The following is a 20,687-nucleotide window of genomic DNA, read 5'->3' on the forward strand; positions in this document are numbered from 1 at the left end:
GCCTTATTAGCTTAATATTTGTGAATATTTAATAAAATCATAGTTTAAAATTTAGTTCTACCATAAGTATTATTAACAGTTTATTAAACTTAAAAATGAATTTATTCATCACACAATAATTTAAAAATAAATGAAACATTGTTACAGAGGATAAGTATTTAATTGTTAGTTTTTATTTGCTGCAAGTATAAGGTTTACGGCATGTCAGATGAAAAAACATTTAATAAATATTGGTGGCATTTTCTTCTGGAAGTTTTCTTCATGAAGAAAGTCAGAGAATGGCTTTTTTATTTTGAAATCCTTTATATTTTATAAATAACAAACTCTTCACACAATCCTCTGCATACAGATGTATATGTTTGGAGTTAAACAGTTTTCTGTGTAACCTTTAAAACTTGAACCGTAAACTGCACAGGTTCCGTTTGCCATGTCAACCATTGTTATTCTAGATTAGAGAGAAAAACAACTTACATGTATGATTACATTAATGCAGAAAAATAAATAAATACTCTTTACTTAAATATAGGTACTAAAATAATATCATTATAGCAGATTATGAACTTTGCCTGGCCTTTTAAATTTATAGATAAGCAAAATATAACCAAACTGATGTAATAAAAGTAAAAAATGCATTCTATTATAAATTAGGTGCCACTATTTTATTTTATTTTTTAAAATATATTTTATTGATTTTTTTACAGGAAGAAGGGAGAGGGAATAGAGAGTTAGAAACATTAATGAAAGAGAAACATTGATCAGCTGCCTCCTGCACACCCCCTACTGGGGATGTGCCCGCAAACAAGGTACATGCCTTTGACCGGAATCGAACCTGGGACCTTTCACTCCGCAGGCTGACTCTCTATCCACTGAGTCAAACCAGTTAGGGCTGTGCTACTATTTTTATATACTGGAAATTAGTCAATGTAGAAAGTCTGGAATCTCTTTATATGTGTACCCATCCTGTATAATAAAAGCCTAATATGCTGTGTCCAGGTGTCTGGTCGACCGTTCAACCAATCAAAGTGTAATATGCTAATGATATGCTAAGGCCACTCAACCGCTCGCTATGATGTGCACTGACCACCAGGGGGCAGATGCTCCAATCTGTAGGGACTAAGCGAGATGGGCCAGACACATCCTGGAGCCCTCCCGCAGTTCCTCCCCAGCTGACCAACTTCCTTCGTCCCGCCCCAACCCTGATTGTTCCCCAGTGGGCCCCTCAGCCTGACCTGTGCCCTCTGGTAATTCGGAGCCCCTCAGGGATGTTACAGAGCCAGTTTCAGCCCCATCCTGCAGGCCAGGCTGAGGGTCTCCTCTGGTGCACAAATTTGTGCACTGGGCCTCTAGTGTGAAATAAAAGCTTTAAAATGTTTTTAAAGAAATATTTGGTTAGAAATAAATTCAGAATTCTATGTCATGTTTTGTGAAAAATGTGCAATATTCTTCAGATATGTGCAATTTTACTTTTAAAAATTTAAATTTTTTTAAATTTAAAAATTATAAAAATTTTATTATAAAATCCTCCAGTATATACACACATACATAAGGGTGTGTGTGTGTGTGTGTGTGTGTGTGTGTGTGTGTGTGTGTGTGGTTAGGCACAATTATACATGTATATCTATTTTACTCGAGGATTTCAGTATTTTTGTAGTTATATAGTGAATGTAATAAATAATGATTTGTTTTCTGCCAGGAACAGGTAGGAAAGATAAGTTTGAGGAAAGAATGACGATTTTACTTCCATATGAAGTTGACACCACTAAAGGACTGTGGCCTGATTTCATATATATATATTAAAGGAAGAGATCATTATTTCTGTCTAAACAGAAACAACTAGCCACTATAAGGGAACAAAATTAAGGCATATTTGGTAACAGCTCTTAGTTGGTCTCAATCTATGCACATTAGAAGGTCATTCTTTCTAATCTAACTCTATTCATGTGTTTTTTTAATTTCTGTGTTTGTTTACCTATGCCATTCTCAGCACATTTCTGCCAGAATATGGGTTACATGGGCTTTACTTATTAACTATATTTCTAACTAAAGTGTGAAGCTTTTAAAAGAGTTATGGTCTATTCATCTCTGTAGTTATCTCTGCATAGTTTATGGAAATCGGGCAGCACTCAATCAGTATTTGTTACATTCATAAACAGAAGTTTAGTATGCTAGTTGTTTTATTTACAAACTGGATTTTTATACTTGCAGTGTGGATAAAAGTGAGATAAAATGATACAAAATCTTATGAGTAGTCCCAGAGAACAAACTTTTTTGTCATCCATACAGATCAATTCTAAGTTATACAGGGACCCATACAAAATTTCAGAAATAGAATGTGAAGTATGGATAAATAGAACAGACTGACAGGTCTCAGAGGGAAGGAAGATTGGGAGGATGGGAAGAGATCAACCAAAGAATATATATATATATATATACATATTAGAGGCCTGGTGCATGAAATTCATGCACGGGGAGTGGGGGAGTCCCTCAGTTCTGCCTGCACCCTCTCCCAATCTGGGACTGCTGTCTCCTAACGTCTTGCCTGCCAGCTTGCCTGATTGCCCCAACCACTTGCCTGCCTGCCTGATCACCTTTAACCACTCTCCCTGTGTGCCTGTTCACCTCTAACCATTCTGCCTGCCTGCCTGATTGCCCCTAACCCCTCTGCCTATCTGTCTGATTGCACCTAATCATTCTGCCTGCCTGTGTGCCTGATCACCCCGACCCCACTGCATGCCTTCCTGATCATGCCTAAACACTTGCCTGCCTGACTGATCGCCCCTATCCTCTTGCCTGCCTGCCTCATCACCCCTCACTAACTCTGCCTGCATGATGCCCCTAACAGCTCTCCTGCCTGCCTGATTCCCCTCACCACTCTGCCTGCCTGCATGATCACCCCTAACTGCCTCTGCCTGCCTGGCAGCCTGATGCCCCTAACTGCTCCCCTGCCTGCCTGATCATCCCTAACTGCCTCTGCCTCAGCCCCTGCCACCTTAGCTTAGTCCAGATGGATGTCTGGAATGATGTCCAGAAGGTCATTTGGCTGTCTAGTTTAATTATCATATTACGTTTTTATTAGTATAGATAGGCTTAACCCATGGACATGAAAAATAATGTGATGAAGGCCTAGGTGGGGTGGAGAAAAGAAAAGGGAGAGAAAATGGGAGACATCTGTAATAGAGTTAACATTAAAAAAAAGATAGATCAGAGTCTGATCCATAAAAACCAATATCAATAATTGCAAGTAGATTCAAGTGACAAAGTATGTTTGTTGATCAAAATGCAATTAGACATTGATAACAAATATCTCTGGGAAATTCTCAAATGTTATAAACTAACACTTGAAAATTTCATGCATCAGAGAACAGTGTAAAAGGGAATTTAGAACTATTTTGGAATGAATGAAAATGTAAATAAATAGCTCAGAAATGTGGGAATGCTGCAGAATCATCTCAAATATTAATAGCATGAATGCTTTGATTAGAAAATATCTAATATATGGATCCTACCCATATATTAATTTTTGTGATAAGAAACGAGAGAAAGAAAAGTTAACCCTGAGTGAGAAGATAATAAAGATCAGAGCAGAGCCCTAACCGGTTTGGCTCAGTGGATAGAGCGTCGGTCTGCAGACTCAAGATCAGAGCAGAAATTAATTAAATAAAAAATTGAAAGATGAATGTTAAATTAGCACAGAAAAGATGCTCAATATCATTAGTCATGAAGAAAATGCAAAATTCAAACCCCTATACACATTAGAATGGATAAAATTTAAGAAACTGATCATAACAATTATTGACTAAGATGTTGAGCAACTCTTAAGTCTCAGACACTGCTAATCGGATTGTAAAATTGCACAAGCCTTTTGGATAATAGTCTGGCAGTCTCTTAAATAGTTAAACATATTCTATCTAATTAAAGATAATATGCAAATTAACCATTACTCCATCACACCGTCACAAAGATGGCATTGGCCATGGAGCTGGAGAGAGCAGGAGGCTTGGGTTGCCCCTGGTGATAGAGGAAGCCAAGCTTCCCGCCTGCCTTGGCTGGCACTCCACTCCGCTCAAGGCTACAAAGTTTCAATTATAGAAGATAAATAGATCCCAGAAAACAAAGATAAAGAAAAAAAGGAGAGGCTGGAGTTTGGGTTGCTGGGGGGTGTGGCCAGCCTGAAAACGGCCATCAACCCCTCACCCAAAGTGGCTGGCACCCCAGCGGGACCCCACCCTGAAGGGGCTGAGGGCAGCCTGAAAACGGCCCTAAGCCACTCACCCAGGCTGGCCAAACCACCATGGGGTTAGGGTCTCCGCAGGGGGGCTTAGCCAGCCTGCAAATAGCCATCATCCCCTCACCCAGGCTGGCCAGGCACCACAGGATCCAGGACACCCTTCAGGGCAGACCAGCCCACCCCCACCTATGCACCAGGCCTCTATCCTATATAATAAAAGGGTAATATGCAAATTGACCCTAGCAGCAGAACAACTGGGAATGACTGGCCATCTATGACACACTGGCCACCAGGGTGCAGACTCTGAATGCAGGAGCTGCCCCTTGGTGGTCAGTGCACTCCCACAGGGGGAGCTCTGCTCAGCCACAAGCCAGGCTGCCAGCTGTCAGCACAGCGGTGGTGGTGGGAGCCTCTCCCACCTCCTCAGCAGTGCTAAGGATGTCTGACTGCAGCTTACGCCTGGCAAGTGGCTATTCCCCAAGGGCTCCCATGCTGCCAGAGGGATGTCTGACTGCCAGCTTAGGCCTGATCTCCCTAGGAGCGGACCTAAGCCAGCAGGTGGACAACCCCTGAGGGGTCCCAGGCTGCGAGAGGGCATAAGCCTGGCTGAGGGACGCCGCCGAGTGCACAAATTTTTGTGCACCGGACCTCTAGATCCATCTGTTTCTCTACTATGTATTTATGTAAGAAAAAAAAGAGCCTCTGCTCATACAATGTCTTGCACACACATGTTCATAGCAAGTAGCTTGCACAGTATTTAGCACATAGAAAACACTTAATTTTACTCATTTTTATGGGTACTGGCTGCTTCCCAATGTACTAAATCTAGGCCTGACTCCATTAGCATATGGCAGTTTTGGACTGACTGTATTAGCATATGGCAGTAGTCGGCAAACTGCAGGTGGTGAGCCACATGCAGCTCTTTGGCCCCTAGAGTGTGGCTCTACCACAAAATACCACATGCAGACATGCACATACAGTGAGATTGAAACTTCGTGGCCCATGCGCAGAAGTCGGTATTTTGTGGAAGAGCCACACTCAAGGGGCCAAAGAGCTGCATGTGCCTCGCAAGCCACAGTTTGCCAGCCACTGGCATATGGGATGTCCTGGCATTATGTCAAGGAAAATGTGGTGGTTCAGTGATCACAGGAATAGCTTAGAGGCAAATCCACAACAAGAGACCTACTATAGGTACAGACTTACTGATTGGAAGCCAGAATGGAGCCATCTTCCCACTGCCAATTTCCGTTTGTGGAATTCTTTTTCAGTCCCATCCAATGGTAGGACTTTAGCAATTTAAAGATATCCTATTGGAAATCACAAATAAAGTCAATTCTCAGAATTGTATTAAATGCAAGGCTATAATCATTTAATCATTTTCCCCACAGTTGAGGAAACTGCATTCTGTCCTCTTTCAGAATTCTAACTTCAACAATACATATACTATATAATTCCTGCAATTTTTGTGATTTTTTATTTTTAATATAGAAGAATATGGAGTTGATGTATCAGAGCCTTGTGCCTCTATTATATTTCAGGTTCATATTCCAGAGAGTTGCCACATATGGTAGGACTGAATATAGGCAGATGAATTAAAACAATATTTTACCTGGTCCTCTTGGCTATATATCTTCAGGAGACTAGAATTTTGAGACATGCAGGAAGCTTGGCTCTGAAACCAGTTCTTGCTCTCATTAAAAAATTTGTAGCAGTTGTTTCCGTAACATAGCCAGTTTTTAGGACATGGGCCACAGTAACTTTCTAGAAAGCGAGAATATGTTATTAATTCTGCACATGTCTAAATATTATATTAGATTTTTTTTGAGACAAAGTAAATACTTTTATTATTCTAACTCTACAATTCCAAATATTAGACCATTATGGTCATACCCACTGACATATGTCTATATTTCTAGATAGATATGCCAAAACTATGTTTTCTACTTTTTAAAATTACTCCTTCACTGTAAAAAATAAAATAAAATTTAAAAAGCAGTATTGGCCCTGACTGGTTTGGCTCAGTGGATAGAGCATTGGCCTGAGGACTAAAAGGTCCCAGGTTCGATTCCAGTCAAGGGCATGTACCTTGGTTGTGGGCACATCCCCAGTAAGGGTGTGCAGGAGGCAGCTGATTCATGTTTCTCTCTCATTGATGTTTCTGACTCTCTATCTCTCTCCCTTCCTCTCTGTAAGAAATCAATAATGTATTTAAAAAAATAAATAAAATAAAATGGAATAGTGAATTGTGGACCAGAATTCATTTTCTTTTACATTTTCTTTTTATTACAGTTATTGGGGTGAGATTGGTTAATAAGATTATATAGGTTTCAAGTGTAGATTTCTATAATACATGATCTTTCTTATAAACTTTTCTGTCAGCAGCATTGGATACATGCCTAAACCCCTGTATACACAGATACATGCAATTTGTGCTTCCAGATATTAGAAAACTTTCTCTTACCGTTCAAGGAAATTGGCACTGCTTGGTTGAATAACGCTGTTAAAATAATCATAATTATTGGAAAGTTATGTGTTGTGACATAGTTCAAGCAAAAATAAAAATATATGACAAGTTTCTGGACTAATAGCTAAAATATAAAGGCACATGAAATGTTGCTAGTTTATGTTTCTGTCCTGCTGAATACTAATCAAAGTAATGTAGTACATTCGTTAGATCAGCAATGCTATCTATGTCTCTGTTATCACTTACAATTTATGATGATGGCACTCCATATCGTTACCATTACAATGAAACGGATTCCCAGAGCTACAGCAATGCACCGGGTAAGGAAAAATGCAGATGCTGTTAAAGAAAAAAGAGTGAGAAAAAGCAGAAAGGGTTCTGGTATTTTTATGTTTAATGTAGACATTAGAGTGTTTTCTATGTAGGAGTGATACTAGTGTTTTTTCCTCATATATTTTCTCAGGACAGGTAAAATAAGCACTTTGTAAATTATTAAAAATAGGATTTTAAAATCTACTATTTTCTCCTATTTCTCTCTCTGCAAGTTCCCCAGAATAACTCATGGTTAAATTTACATTTTTTAAAATTTCTGTGACACCAATCCCAAATGCCTCTGTATTAAAAAAGAAAGCACAGAAATTGCAGGCATTATATGTGTGTTGTTTAAGTGGGAATTCTGCCAGAAGATGAATGCATTCTTTCCAAGTGTGAGAAAAATGGACAGTTTCTCTAAACCCCTTTTAAAAACATATATTTAAGAAACTATACAAAATATTTTATGATTATTTTTACTTAAGAGAATACCCTAGTCATTATTCTAATCATGTCTCATGAAGCTGTCAAATTTTTATAAATAGCTGCTTGCATTGTGTTTTATTGCTATATGGACAAAAATCTTATTATTGAAAGACTTTGAAATTTTTCCAATTCATATTTAAATTGTTTCTTAGTTTTCACTAAGGAATAATTATATACATAATATTTCATACACACCCATGCAACTGTTTTAGTAACCCTCTAGGAAAAATTCCATAAGAATTATTACTGAGTCAAAGAACATTTTTTTAAAAATTTTTGTAAAGATTGAAAATTTCAGTCCAAAGAGGCTCTATCAACTAATGTTGTACCAAATATAGATTTTTTTTTAATATATTTTATTGATTTTCCACAGAGAGGAAGGGAGAGAGATAGAGAGTCAGAAACATCGATGAGAGAGAAACATCGATCAGCTGCCTCCTGCACATCCCCCACTGGGGACGTGCCCACAACCCGGGTACATGCCCTTGACCGGAATCGAACCTGGGACCCCTCAGTCCGCAGGCCAACGCTCTATCCACTGAGCCAAACCGGTTTCGGCCCAAATATAGATTTAAAAGCCTTTTTGCTCACTCTTTTTTTCTGCATTAAACATTATTTAGATTTTTAAATATATAAATCTGATGACCAATATTATTTAAAATTTTATAACTTCATTTTTCTTGTTATAAATAAAAAGACAACAAAGGATTACACATCTTGTATTATGATTGTCATGTGCTTATTTTATTTCTTTGAGACTTCTCATATTTGTATTAAGTAAGTTTTTTTCTCACTTTTAAGTTGAGAATATTAGTTCATTTCTTGTCATATGTTTTGCAATATTCATCTTAGATTTCATTTTTGTTTTAACTTAACTTATGATACTTAGGGGTGTTTAAATGGATAATAGTTGACTTGCTCAAACCATTAATCTTGTTTGATATTAATAAAATGCTTTGTTTATTTTGAGTTTATAAAATAAAGCTTCCATCATAAGTTATATAGTTTCCTTTTTTAAGTGGGTCTATTTGGTGTGTGTATGTGTGTGTGTAATAAATGAGGTAGAAACTCAAATTTATAAAAAATTTTATTTTCCAAATGGTTACTGAATTTTTCTAATCCTATTTAGTGAATAAATCAATATATTCTCATTGATATGAAATATTACCTTTAGCATATAATACATTCTTATGTGTTTAAATTTTTCCTATATTCTCTAATTTGTCTTTCCACTCAAACTACATATAAAATATCCCTCTTTAATAATATACTTGAGTACTTATAGTGTCCACAATATTATATTACATTTCTTTTTAAAAAATATATTATCAATCATTTCACTTCATTATGCCTTAAAAACCTTAAAATGAGCTTTTCAAGAACCTACTATGTTAAAATATAGTACATTAGCCCCACTGGTTGCTCAGTTGGTTGAACATTGCTCTATACATCAAAACGGTTTCGTGTTGATCCCAGTTGGGTGCCTATGGGAGGCAACTGATGGATGTTTCTCAATGTTTTGCTTTTCTCTCTCTCTTTCCCTCTCTCCCTCTCTCTCTCCTTTCCTCTTAATCTCTCTCTGAAACCAATTTTAAATATATATTCCAACAGAATCACAGTAAATGTATAGAGAGATAACTTACATCGTTAAACTGTCTTTTATCCTTGAATAGTGTCTTTTTCCATTATGTATGTCTTATTTTATGTTCATTTGTACAATTTTAAAGTAATAAATTTACTTCCAGTATTTTTCATTAAATAGTTTATGTCTGATTTTTGGCCTTATGGCATTTTCCTTTTTATCACATTTTCCTGACTTTTGTAGTTTAGTAGACAGTTAATTTTTACCTATTATTTTTAAACAAATCCACACATCAGATTTCCTTACTGTTTGTAATTTTTTGGCATGAAGCTTTTAAGGGCTCTTAAAATATTTAAAATCATATATTTTTTTGCTAATAATATTAATTTTGCCTTTTATTCTAATTTCAGATTATTTGCTTTTTTATTTTCTTGATTATGTATGTTGGCTAGCACCAACAAAGCAATCAATGTTAATCACTAATAATATTAAAAATTATTGCCTTTTTCTAACTATAATGAAAATGCTATTAACATTTATCAAGAAGTATAATGATAGCTTTTGAACATAAATCTTAAAGTAGGGCTTATGTTCTAATGGTTTTAAAAGTTAAGTTCTTGCCCTAACCGGTTTGGCTCAGTGAATAGAGCATCGGCCTGCAGACTCAAGGGTCCCGGGTTCAATTCTGGTCAAGGGCATGTACCTTAGTTGCGGGCACATCCCCAGTGGGGAGTGTGTAGGAGGCAGCTGATTGATGTTTCTCACTCATCGATGTTTCTAACTCTCTATCCCTCTCCCTTCCTCTCTGTAAACAATCAATAGAATATATTTTAAAAGTTAAGCACTTTTGAATTAAGAATTCATATTGAGCCCTGGCTGGTGTGGCTCAGTTGGTCGGGTGGGCGCCACCCTGTGCACCAAAAGGTTGTAGGTCTTTTCCTGGTCAGGGCACATTCCCAGGTTTCAGGCTGGATCTCCACTAGGGGGCGTGTAGGAGGCAACCTAGCAATCTTTCCCTCTCACATGGATGTTTCTCTCTTCCCCACTCCCTTTCTCTCTCTAAAAACTAATTTAAAAAAAATAATTCGTATTGATTTTTTATCCAAAACCTTTTCAGCATTATGCACATGATCTATAATCCTTGATTATTACATCTAGCACATTTTCATTTCTATAGTTAACTCTTGAAAGTGTTGCTATTTGATGATAATTTATTTTTTAACATTTAATTCAGGGCCTGCAACCTTTTTTTCGGCCAAGGGCCATTTGGATATTTATAACATCATTCGTGGGCCATACAAAATTATCAACTTAAAACTTACCCTGCTATATTTGGTCAAACGTTTAATTGAGTCCCCCCTAACGCCTTGGCAGGGCCAGACCAAATGATTTCTCAGGCCTTATGTAGCCTGTGGGCTGGACGTTCCCCACCCCTGATTTAATTTAAATTTATAATGAGATTAGTCTGTTGTTTTCCTTTTTTGTGTAAACTATTTCAGGCTTCATTTTCTATCATACTCTGCCTTGATAAAGGATAGAGAGCATATCGTCTTCACCACACAGAAATGTTTGTTGCAATATTATTCAAATACATAACACTGAAGAATATTTTGTATATCTTTTCTGTTTTCCATTTCTATTTACTCCTCCTTACAGCTAGATGTTCAGTGATCCCTTAGAAATTGCTGTCTCAATTGTCATTATTATGATAATCTTATAATTTTTAAGGCATGGAAAGATTCTACAAATAGTTTTTGCTCATTTTATTGTATATTCCAATATTATATTAGAATTAAATCTCATTTCTGCTTTTCTCATAAAGGTAAAATATACTGAATGTTTACCACTGATAACCACAGAGTTCCCAATTTTCACCTCAAGATGATGAATGAAATATATTACTTACAGTTTTCTCCACATGTATTTGTGATTAATGTGGATCTTTTCTTCTCCCGTGGTGTAGAAGCAGCATGATTTACAAGTTTAAATTTATAATTATGGGATTCATGTGTCTCTGGAGAAAAACAATTTAGACAGGATGAGTAATGGCCTTTCTGTCACTTGGGTTATAATTTTATAAGCCTTAACTTGCCATTTCTTTTTGAAGTATAACATCAATTTAGGTTTGTTTTATGTTAATTCATTATGATTTTTACACTTTGTAGTATAAATAAGATTATATTTATTCAATAGCAAAATATGTTTAGGAAGATCCTATGTGCTATTAAAACTAGTTAATTCTTAATGTGTAATAAAATTTAACATTGAAATAAAGACACAGTATAGTGAAAAAGACAGTGCCTTACTTAGGGAGTTAGACATGTTTATTTTACAAAGGCCATTTACTAAGTTAATAACTTCACAAATTGAACAAAAATGAAAGAAAGGAAAGAAGGAACAAAGGATGTCAACACAACCTGGTATGGCTATTTTTAAAAGTGAAATAAAATAATATGCACTTAGTATCAACAATGTCAGCCACAATAAAGGCTAGTGTGTCTAATTTTCTTCACAGTGAAGGATATACAAAAAATAAAATAGTAGTCTAAAGCTTTAGGATAGTGACAAAGAATCTTGCTTATGAGCAAAAAAAAGAAGTAATTCTTGAAGTAGTCAAAATTATTAAGTATGTAAAAGCCTTCTATAAATAAAACTAGAGGCCTGGTGCACAAAATTAGTGCATGGCGGCGGGGGGGTGGGGGTGTCCCTCAGCCCAGCCTGCACCCTCTTCAATCTGGGACCCCTCGAGGGATGTCTGACTGTCCATTTAGGCCCAATCCTGGCAGGCCTGGTTCCCCCGAACTTTCCTCCCCTGCAGACCTGGTTCCCTCCAACTGCCCTCCCCTGCTGGCCATCTTGTGGTGGCCATCTTTGACGATATGGTGGTGGCCATCTTGTGTGTTGGAGTGATGGTCAATTTGCATATTACCTCTTTATTATATAGAATGTTAATGTTAATTACCTTTTATAACTAAAATTAAGCTGTACAGATAATATGTAAGTTAATTATTAAACACTAGAGGCCTGGTACACAAAAATTTGTGCCCTCTGGAGGTCTCTCAGGCCAGCCTATGCCCTCTTGCAGTGTGGGACCCCTCAGAGGATGTCCACCCCAGTGGGGACCCTCACCTCATGGAGGTTTGGGTGAAGGGCTGGTGGCTGTTTTCAGGCTGGTCACACCCCTTTAGTGTGGGGGGTCCAAAACTGGGGTGCCTGGACAGTCTGGGTGAGAGGCTGAGGGCTGTTTTCAGGCTGGCCAAGCCCCCTGGTGACGTAAACTCCCAGCCTCTCCTTTTTTCTTTTCTTTTCTTTTTTTACTGTGGGATTTATTTACCTTCTATAATTGAAACTTTGTTGCCTTTAGCAAAGACCTGCAAAAGCTTGGATTCCTCCATCACCAGGGGCAACCCACTCCTGCTCGCTCCAGCTCCATGGCCATGGCTGGCTGAAAGCAGGTATCTGGGGTTTATTTTCCTTCTATAATTGAAACTTTGTTGCTTTCAGTGGAGCTCAGAGCTGACTGTGGCAGGCGGGGAAGCTTGGCTTCCTCCATCGCTGGAGCAAGCAAGCCTCCTGCTTGCTCCAGCTCTGTGGCTGCCAGCCGCCATCTTGGTTGGGTTAATTTGCATATAGTTGCTCTGATTGGCTGGTGGGTGTGGCTTAAGGCATAGCGAAGTTATGGTCAATTTGCATGTTTGTCTTTTATTAGTGTAGATATGAAGAAGGTAGGTATTATTTTATGAATGAAGAAATTGAATCTTAGAGATGGCCAATGATTTATTGCTTATCCTAGATAATAACAGCCCAGTGACCATAATGGCGTACTGACCAGATCAACGACTCTACCAGTCGCTATGAGGTGCATTTATTACCTCTTGGTTCCTCCCCCTGGCCTGCAGGCTCAGATCGCTGGATGGTGAATAGGGAACCACGGGGAACCAGGGTGGGTGGTGGCAGTGGGGCGGGACTGGGGACTGGAAAGGGGAACCGGGTGGGTGGTGGCAGTGGGGCGGGACTGGGGACTGGAGAGCAGGCATAAGATGGCCCTGATTGCAGGCCATGCCTAGGGACCCTACCTGCACACAGTTTTGTGCGCTGGGCCCCTAGTTCAATATAATGTTACCAACTGTGAGTAATTTATAGTACTTTTAGTTTTAGAAGCATATTCAAATACATGTCATTTTATTTCAATATCATAAAATCTTTTAAGATAAATGTCATATGTTTTATATCTCTACTTCCCAGAAAAGAAAATTTATTTACAGAGAGGTGGGGGATTGTCCCAGATCTCAAATCTAGAGACTGCTAAAAGTTGGACTAAATTCATTTCTTTTAACTACAAATTGTGATGCTGTCACTATTTCAGGCTAGGAAAAAAACCTTTCAAGCTTTTGAGACTTGATTTAAAATATAATATTAACATAATGTAAAATGAACATAAGTTAATAAGAATAAATTTCTTTTCTACACATTACATGTTTGTATCAAATTCTGGGTATATTGAAATTATAGACAGGCCAAACTATATATTTATGTGGAAAGTACTAGTACATACCCATGCTGTGAGGAGCCCACCGATCTCGGACCAGCCCCATCATCGAATTATGACTGTTTATCTACCACAGAGATGAATCCAAAGTCTTCATGTACAAACGTTCCTTCCTGAATAAAATAAAATCACACCTTTATTAAATTGCTTTCTGTCTTCTTTCAGTGTGGTGATCATCTATTTTGATGGAGAAGTTGTATATAGAAAAATTTCCCCATGGCATATATATATATATATATATATATATATATATATATATATATGAAGGAAAGAATGAAAATGCAGACTCATATCAAGCAATGTAAAATTATTTTTAAATTTATTTTTGTTATAAAATATAAAACAATTATTTTTAAAGTGGAAAAATATATGTTTGTTTAAATTCACCTACTTTAAGATAGTTAATAAAAATGTTCCCATCACTGATAGTTTTGTATTTACAAATTTATTTTATTTGGTGATAATTGCTTTCCTTGCAAGGTAAATTTGGGTAAGATACCTAAATGAATTTTTGTTGAATTACTTTTCTTTGTACATATTAATTCAACTTCCATCCCTTTTCTTATTTACAACAAGTTATTATCAGCATTATCATTATCAAAGTAATCTCAGCTTTGTTTAAATACTAACATTTTCAGTGTCTAGACGAATTCTTGGAAAAAAATAGCTACTTAATAAATATGCATAGTGCTTAGATTTTAAAAATAAAATTAGTTTCATATTTAAACATGATAATTGAAAGCAACAGATATAATTTATTTTATTTTGTAAGTAAAGTTGTCTATCATGTAAGATGAGTGCCTTGCATAAGAGAACAACACTCATGAAGATGAGAATTCAAATTGAAATTTATTTTTTTAAAATTCCCAAATGTTAAGAGTCATTGTTTTGCTTTTGTTTAGAGAAAATGCTCATCTTAACTTTCGATTCTTTAAAAAAACGAATCTTACTTATCTATAATTGAATAAAGTGAGCAAGGGTACCCTTTGGAAGTAATACCACTCCTTGCCTTCAGCAATTCTATTTTAACACCTAAGAAACGATTAGAATTACTTTGTTGTGTAAATATTTTTGGAAATATTTTTTGAGGTTTAAACCTCAAGAGTTTCTCCTTTTTTAAAAAAATAGTGTTAGAAACACACACAGACACACACACACACACATAAACATACACGCACACATACATGCACATACACACACACACGTGCACATTCAGACACACACAAAAAAACACGCACCTCATCAGAGAAGGATCGTCCTGCTTCTTGGGAAAATTGAAAGTGGTGCAATGTCCTGAGTTACCAATTTAGAACTGAAACAGGAAATGTTCAATCAACTTAGAAAAAAATGACAGTTATTCTAACTTCACTTTCCTGTTGAAAAGAAAAAAAAGCATAAATCATAGTACTCCCTTCTGCCTCTTCACTACAGAGAAGATTTTGCTAATTGGTGAAATAAATATTAGGTCCTAACAGCATTTTATGACCTATAAATATTGAATTCAGTGATAAAAAGCGTCCCAAAGTTTTAAGAAGCAGATGCTAAGATTACATAATCTCTTTCTGAATCAAAAGTAAAAAGTTATGAAAAATGGTTGTAAATTAACCGCATTAAAGAAAACAGAAAAGAAAATTAAACTTTTTAATCATCCTGTGCACATAAGTTTGAGTGGAATCAAGTATGCTTTATCATGTAAATTGGATTTATAGATATTTTTCATGTATATAAACATACTAGAGGCCCAGTGCATGAAAATTCATACACTGGAAGCAGAGTCCTTCAGCCTGGCCTACCCCCTCTCACAGTACAGGACACCTCAGGGGCAGGAGGGGACCTGGCTATCAGGGGAAGGCGACACCTCACCACACCTCTTTTGTGGCCACTGCCCAAGGCGCAAGCCTCAGCCGGCCCTGGTTACCTGTGCCTCAATTCAGCCCTGGGTGGCTGGTCTGCTGCCATCCGAGGTTTGCCTGCGCCTCAGGCCGGCCCTGGGAGGCTGATGGGCTGAGGGTACTGGCAGACTCCGGAGGCAGGCGCACAGAGTGGCTGGGCCCGACTGGAAGTGGGCCCGGCCTTGCTCTGCCTGCCACCCTGGCGGGGCTGAGGGGACTGGGCATTGCCATCTTGTATTGGCTGTGGGCTCCACCATATTTGAGGGTGAGGTAGCAACTAGCATATTTCCTCCTTAATAGATACTAGAGGCCCGGTGCACAAAAATTTGTGCACTTGGGGAGGGGGTTCCCTCAGCCCGGCCTGTGCCCTCGTTCAGTCTGGGACCCCTCAGGGGATAACCACCTGCTGGCCAAGGCCCGCTCCCCAGGGGGATTGGGTCTAAGCTGGCAGTCAGACATCCCTCTGGCAGCCCGGCAGCCCTCGGGGGATGCCCAATTGGCAGCAGGGAGCAGGCCTAAGCTGCAGTCAGACATCCTTAATGCTGCTGAGGAGGCGAGAGACGCTCCCACCACCACCGCTGTACTGGCAGCCGTTGGCCTGGCTTGTGGCTGAGCAGAGCCCCCACTATGGGAGCACACTGACCACCAAAGGGCAGCTCCTGCATTGAGTGTCTGCCCCCTGGTGGTCAGTGAGTGTCATAGTTACCAGTCATTCCCAGTCGTTCTGCTGTTAGGGTCAATTTGCATATTACCCTTTTATTATACAGTGGAGCCTTGACTTACGAGTTTAATTCGTTCTGTGATGGAGCTCGTAACTCAAATTACTCGTATGTCAAATCACTGTGACATTTGCTGTGCCAACTAGCGGTGGGGTATCTGAAGCTGGCTTGTAACCCGAATTTTAGCTCGCAACTCAATTCAAAGCAAAAAATCGGCCAAGAGATGGCTCAAATCTCGAAAAACTCGTTAGTCAGGACACTTGTAAGTCAAGGCCCCACTTCATATGATAGAAGCCTGGTGAACGGTGGGGGCCAGCTGGTTTTCCCTGAAGGGTTTCTCAGATCATGGTGGGGGTCTCACTGGGTTGCCTGGCCAGCCTGGGTGAGTGGTTGATGGCTGTTTTCAGGCTTGCCAAGGCCCCCAGCGGGGACCCTCACCCCATGAAGATATGACCAGCCTGAGTGAGGGGCTGATGGCAGTTTTTAGGCTGACCACAGTCCCTTCACAATGGGGGTGGTCCTGCTGGGGTGCCTGGCCAGTATGAGTGAGGAGCTGATGGATGTTTGCAGGCTTGCCACAGCTTCCAGCTACCCAAGCTCCCAGTGGAGGCTGGCTGGAAGCAGGTATCTGGGGTTTATTTATCTTCTATAACAGAAACTTTGTTGCCTTCAGTGGAGGCCAGAGCCGACCAGGGCAGCCAAACCTCCTGCTTGTTCCAGCTCCATGGCTGCCGGAAGCCATCTTGGTTGGGTTAATTGGCACATAATCCCTCTGATTGGCTAGTGGGCATGGCTTGGGGTGTAGCGAAGATATGATCAATTTGCATGTTTCTCTTTTATTAGATTAGAGGCCTGGAGTTTATATATATATATATATATATATATATATATATATATATATATATATATATATATATATATATATTAGAGCCCCGGTGCACAAAAATTTGTGCACTCAGGGTGGAGGGTCCCTCAACCCGGCCTGTGCCTTCTCGCAGTCTGGGACCCCTCGGGGGATGACCACTTGCTGGCTTAGGCCTGCTCCCCGGGGGATTGGGCCTAAGAAGGCAAAAAGACATCCCTCTGACAGCCTGGCAGCCCTCAGGGGATGTCCACTTTCCAGCGGGGAGCAGACCTAAGCTGCAGTCAGATATCCTTAGCCCTGCTGAGGAGGCAGGAGAGGCTCCCACCACCACTGCTGTACTGGCAGCCATCAGCCTGTCTTGTGGCTGAGCAGAGCTCCCACATGTGAGAGTGCCCTGACCACCAGAGGGCAGCTCCTGCATTAAGCGTCTGCCCCCTGGTGGTCAGTGTGTGTCATAATGACCAGTCATTCCCAGTCTTTCTGCTGTTAGGTTCAGTTTGCATATTACCCTTTTACTATATAGGATAGAGGCCTGGTGCACGGTTGGGGGCTGGCTGGTTTGCCCTGAAGGGTGTCCCGGGTCAGGGTGGGGGCCGTACTTGGGTGCCTGGCCAGCCTGGATGAGGGGCTGATGGCTGTTTGCAGGTGGTTATACCCCCTTCAAGGTAGGGGTCCCCACTGGGGTGCCTGGCAAGTCTGAGTGAGGGGCTGAGGGCTGTTTTCAGGCTGGCAGGTGACTGAAGCTCCCAACCTCTCCTTTTTTTATTATTATTTTTTTTTATTCTGGGATTTATTTACCTTCTATAGCTGTCACTGGAGCTGAGAGCCGACTCCAGCTCTGAGGCCTTGGCTGGCTGAAAGCAGGTATCTGGGGTTTGTTTGGCTTCTATAATTAAAACATTGTTGCTGTCCTGTTCACTCCAGCTCTGAGGCCGTGGCAGGCTGAAAGCAGGTATCTTGGATTTCTTTGGCTTCTATAATTGAAACATAGTTGCTGTCCTGCTTGCTCAAGCTCTGAGGCCGCGGCCAGCTGAAAGCAGGTATCTGGGGTTTGTTTAGCTTCTATGATTGAAACATTGTTGCTTCTGGAGCTCAGAGCCAGGCCACGGCAGGCGGGGAACCTTGGCTTCCTCCATCACTGGAGAAAGCAAGCCTCCTGTTTGCTTCAGCTGCCTGGCTGCCAGCTGCCATCTTGGTTGTCAGTTAATTTGCATATCACCCTGATTAGCCAATGGGAAGCATAGTGGAGGTACGGTTAATTACCCTTTTTGTCTTTTATTAGATAGGATATATATGACTGATTGCCCCTAACAGCCTCTGCCTGCAGGCCTGATCGCCCCCAACTGCCCTCCCTTTCAGGCCTGATCCCTCCCAAATGCCTTCCCTGATGACCATCTTGTGGTGGCCATCTTTGACCTTATGGTGATGGGTATCTTGTATGTTGGAGTGATGGTCAATTTGCATATTACCTCTTTCTTATATAGAATGCTAATGTTAATTACTTTTTATAACTAAAATTAAGCTAAAACATTGTACAGATAATATGTAAGTTAATTATTAAAAATATGAAGAAAGTAGGCATTATTTTATGAATTCAGAAATTGAATCTTAGAGGTGGCCAATATTTTATTGCTTATCCTAGATAATAACAGCCCAGTGACCATAATGGAGTACTGACCAGATCGACTGCTCTAACAGTCGCTATGAGGTACATTGATCACCTCTTGGTTCCTCCCCCTGGCCTGCAGGCTCAGATCACTGGATGGTGAATAGTGAACCATGAGGAACCAGGGTGGGTGGCAGCGGTGGGGCGGGACTGGGGACTGGCAAGGGGAACCGGGTGGGTGGCAGCAGCGGGGCAGGACTGGGGACTGGCAAGGGAAACCGGGTGGGTGGTGGCAGTGGGGCAGGACTGGGGACTGGCGAGCAGGCAGAAGATGGCCCTGATTGCAGGCTATGCCTAGGGCCCCTACCTGCACACAATTTTGTGCACTGGGTCCCTAGTTTAATATAATGTTACCAACTGTGAGTAATTTATAGTACTTTTAGTTTTAGAAGCACATTCAAATACATGTCATTTTATTTCAATATCATAAAATCTATTAAGATAAATGTCATATGTTTTATATCTCTACTTCCCAGAAAAGAATATTTATTTACAGAGAGGTGGGGGATTGTCCCAGATCTCAATACTAGAGACGGCTGAAAGTTGGATTAAGTTCATTTCTTTTAACTAAAAATTCTGGTGTTGTCACTATTTCAGGGTAGGAAAAAACCTTTCAAGCTTTTGAGACTAGATTTAAAATATAATATTAACATAATGTAAAATGAACATAAAATGAACATAAGTCAATACGAATAAATTGCTTTTCTACACATTACATGCTTATATCAAATTATGAGTATATTGAAATTACACACAGGCCAAACTATATATTTATGTGGAAAGTACTAGTACATACCCATGCTGTGCGGAGCCCACTGATCTCGACCAGCCCCATCATCGAATTATGACTGTTTATCTACCACAGAGATGAATCCAAAGTCTTCATGTACAAACGTTCCTGAATAAAATAAAATCACACCTTTATTAAATTGCTTTCTGTTTTCTTCCAGTGAGGTGATCATCTACTTTATGGGAGAAGTGAGAATACAGAAAAATTTCCCCCTAGGCATATAGTTATAAAAAGGGAAGAAAGAAAATGAAGACTCATATCAAAGAATGCAAAATTATTTTAAAATTTATTTTTGTTATAAATTAAAAAACAATTATTTTTAAAGTGGAAAAATATATGAGTTCGTTTAAATTCACCTACTTTAAGATACTTAATTAAAAATGTTCCCATCATTGACATTGAATGATAGTTTTATATGTACAAATTTATTTTATTTGGTGATAATTGCTTTCTTTGCAAGGTAAATTTGGGTAAGGTACGTAAATGAATTTTTGTTGAATGTCTTTTCTTAGTACATATTAATTCAACTTCTGTCCCTATCATCTTTTTACTTATTTACAAGTTATTATCAGCATTATCATTAACAAACATAATCTCGCCTTTGTTTACATACTAACATTTTCAGTGTGTAGAAGAACTCTTGGAAAATAATAGCTATTTAATAAATATGCATAGTGCTTAGATTTTAAAAATAAACTAGTTTCATATTTAAACATGATAATTGAAAGCAACAGATATAATTTATTTTATTTTCTAAGTAAAGTTGTCTATCATGTAAGATAAGTGCCTTGCATAAGAGTACAACACTCATAAAGATGAAAATTCAAATTGAAATTCATTTTTTTTTAAATTCCCAAATGTTAAGAGTCATTCTTCTGGTTTTGTTTAGAGAAAAGGCTCATCTTAACTTTTGATTCTTTAAAAAATATATCCTACTTATCTATAATTGAATAAAGTGAGAAAGACTACACTTTGGAAGTAATAGCAGTCCTTGCCATGAGCAATTCTATATTACCACCTAAAAAACAATTAAAATTACTTTATTGTGTAAATATTTTTGGAAATACTTTCTTGAGGTTTAAACCTCAAGAGTTTCTCCTTTTTTAAATAATAATGTTAGAAACACACACACAC

General features: G+C 39.0%; 1 protein-coding gene across 3 annotated transcripts; it reads right to left on the bottom strand.

Moving 5' to 3' along the window:
- Positions 1–103: 103 nt before the first annotated feature.
- Positions 104–19,650, bottom strand: KLRK1 (killer cell lectin like receptor K1). Of its 3 annotated transcripts, XM_059680934.1 has the most exons (8): positions 14,860–14,937; positions 13,628–13,730; positions 10,979–11,086; positions 6,939–7,031; positions 6,690–6,725; positions 5,838–5,989; positions 5,432–5,535; positions 109–445 (listed from the first exon to the last, which is right to left on the bottom strand). In XM_059680934.1, exons 2-8 carry the CDS (start codon positions 13,668–13,670, stop codon positions 328–330), a joined length of 654 nt encoding a protein of 217 aa, XP_059536917.1. In that variant the 5' UTR covers positions 13,671–13,730; positions 14,860–14,937; the 3' UTR covers positions 109–327. The 3 variants fall into 3 exon arrangements, with proteins under 3 accessions (XP_059536920.1, XP_059536919.1, XP_059536917.1); XM_059680937.1 differs by lacking the exon at positions 14,860–14,937 and having other exon boundaries at positions 104–445; positions 13,628–13,682; XM_059680936.1 differs by lacking the exons at positions 13,628–13,730; positions 14,860–14,937 and adding an exon at positions 19,560–19,650 and having other exon boundaries at positions 106–445.
- Between the last annotated feature and the right edge of the window lie 1,037 nt (positions 19,651–20,687).

This window comes from Myotis daubentonii, chromosome 2, assembly GCF_963259705.1.
Source record: "Myotis daubentonii chromosome 2, mMyoDau2.1, whole genome shotgun sequence".
Taxonomy (NCBI): domain Eukaryota; kingdom Metazoa; phylum Chordata; class Mammalia; order Chiroptera; family Vespertilionidae; genus Myotis; species Myotis daubentonii.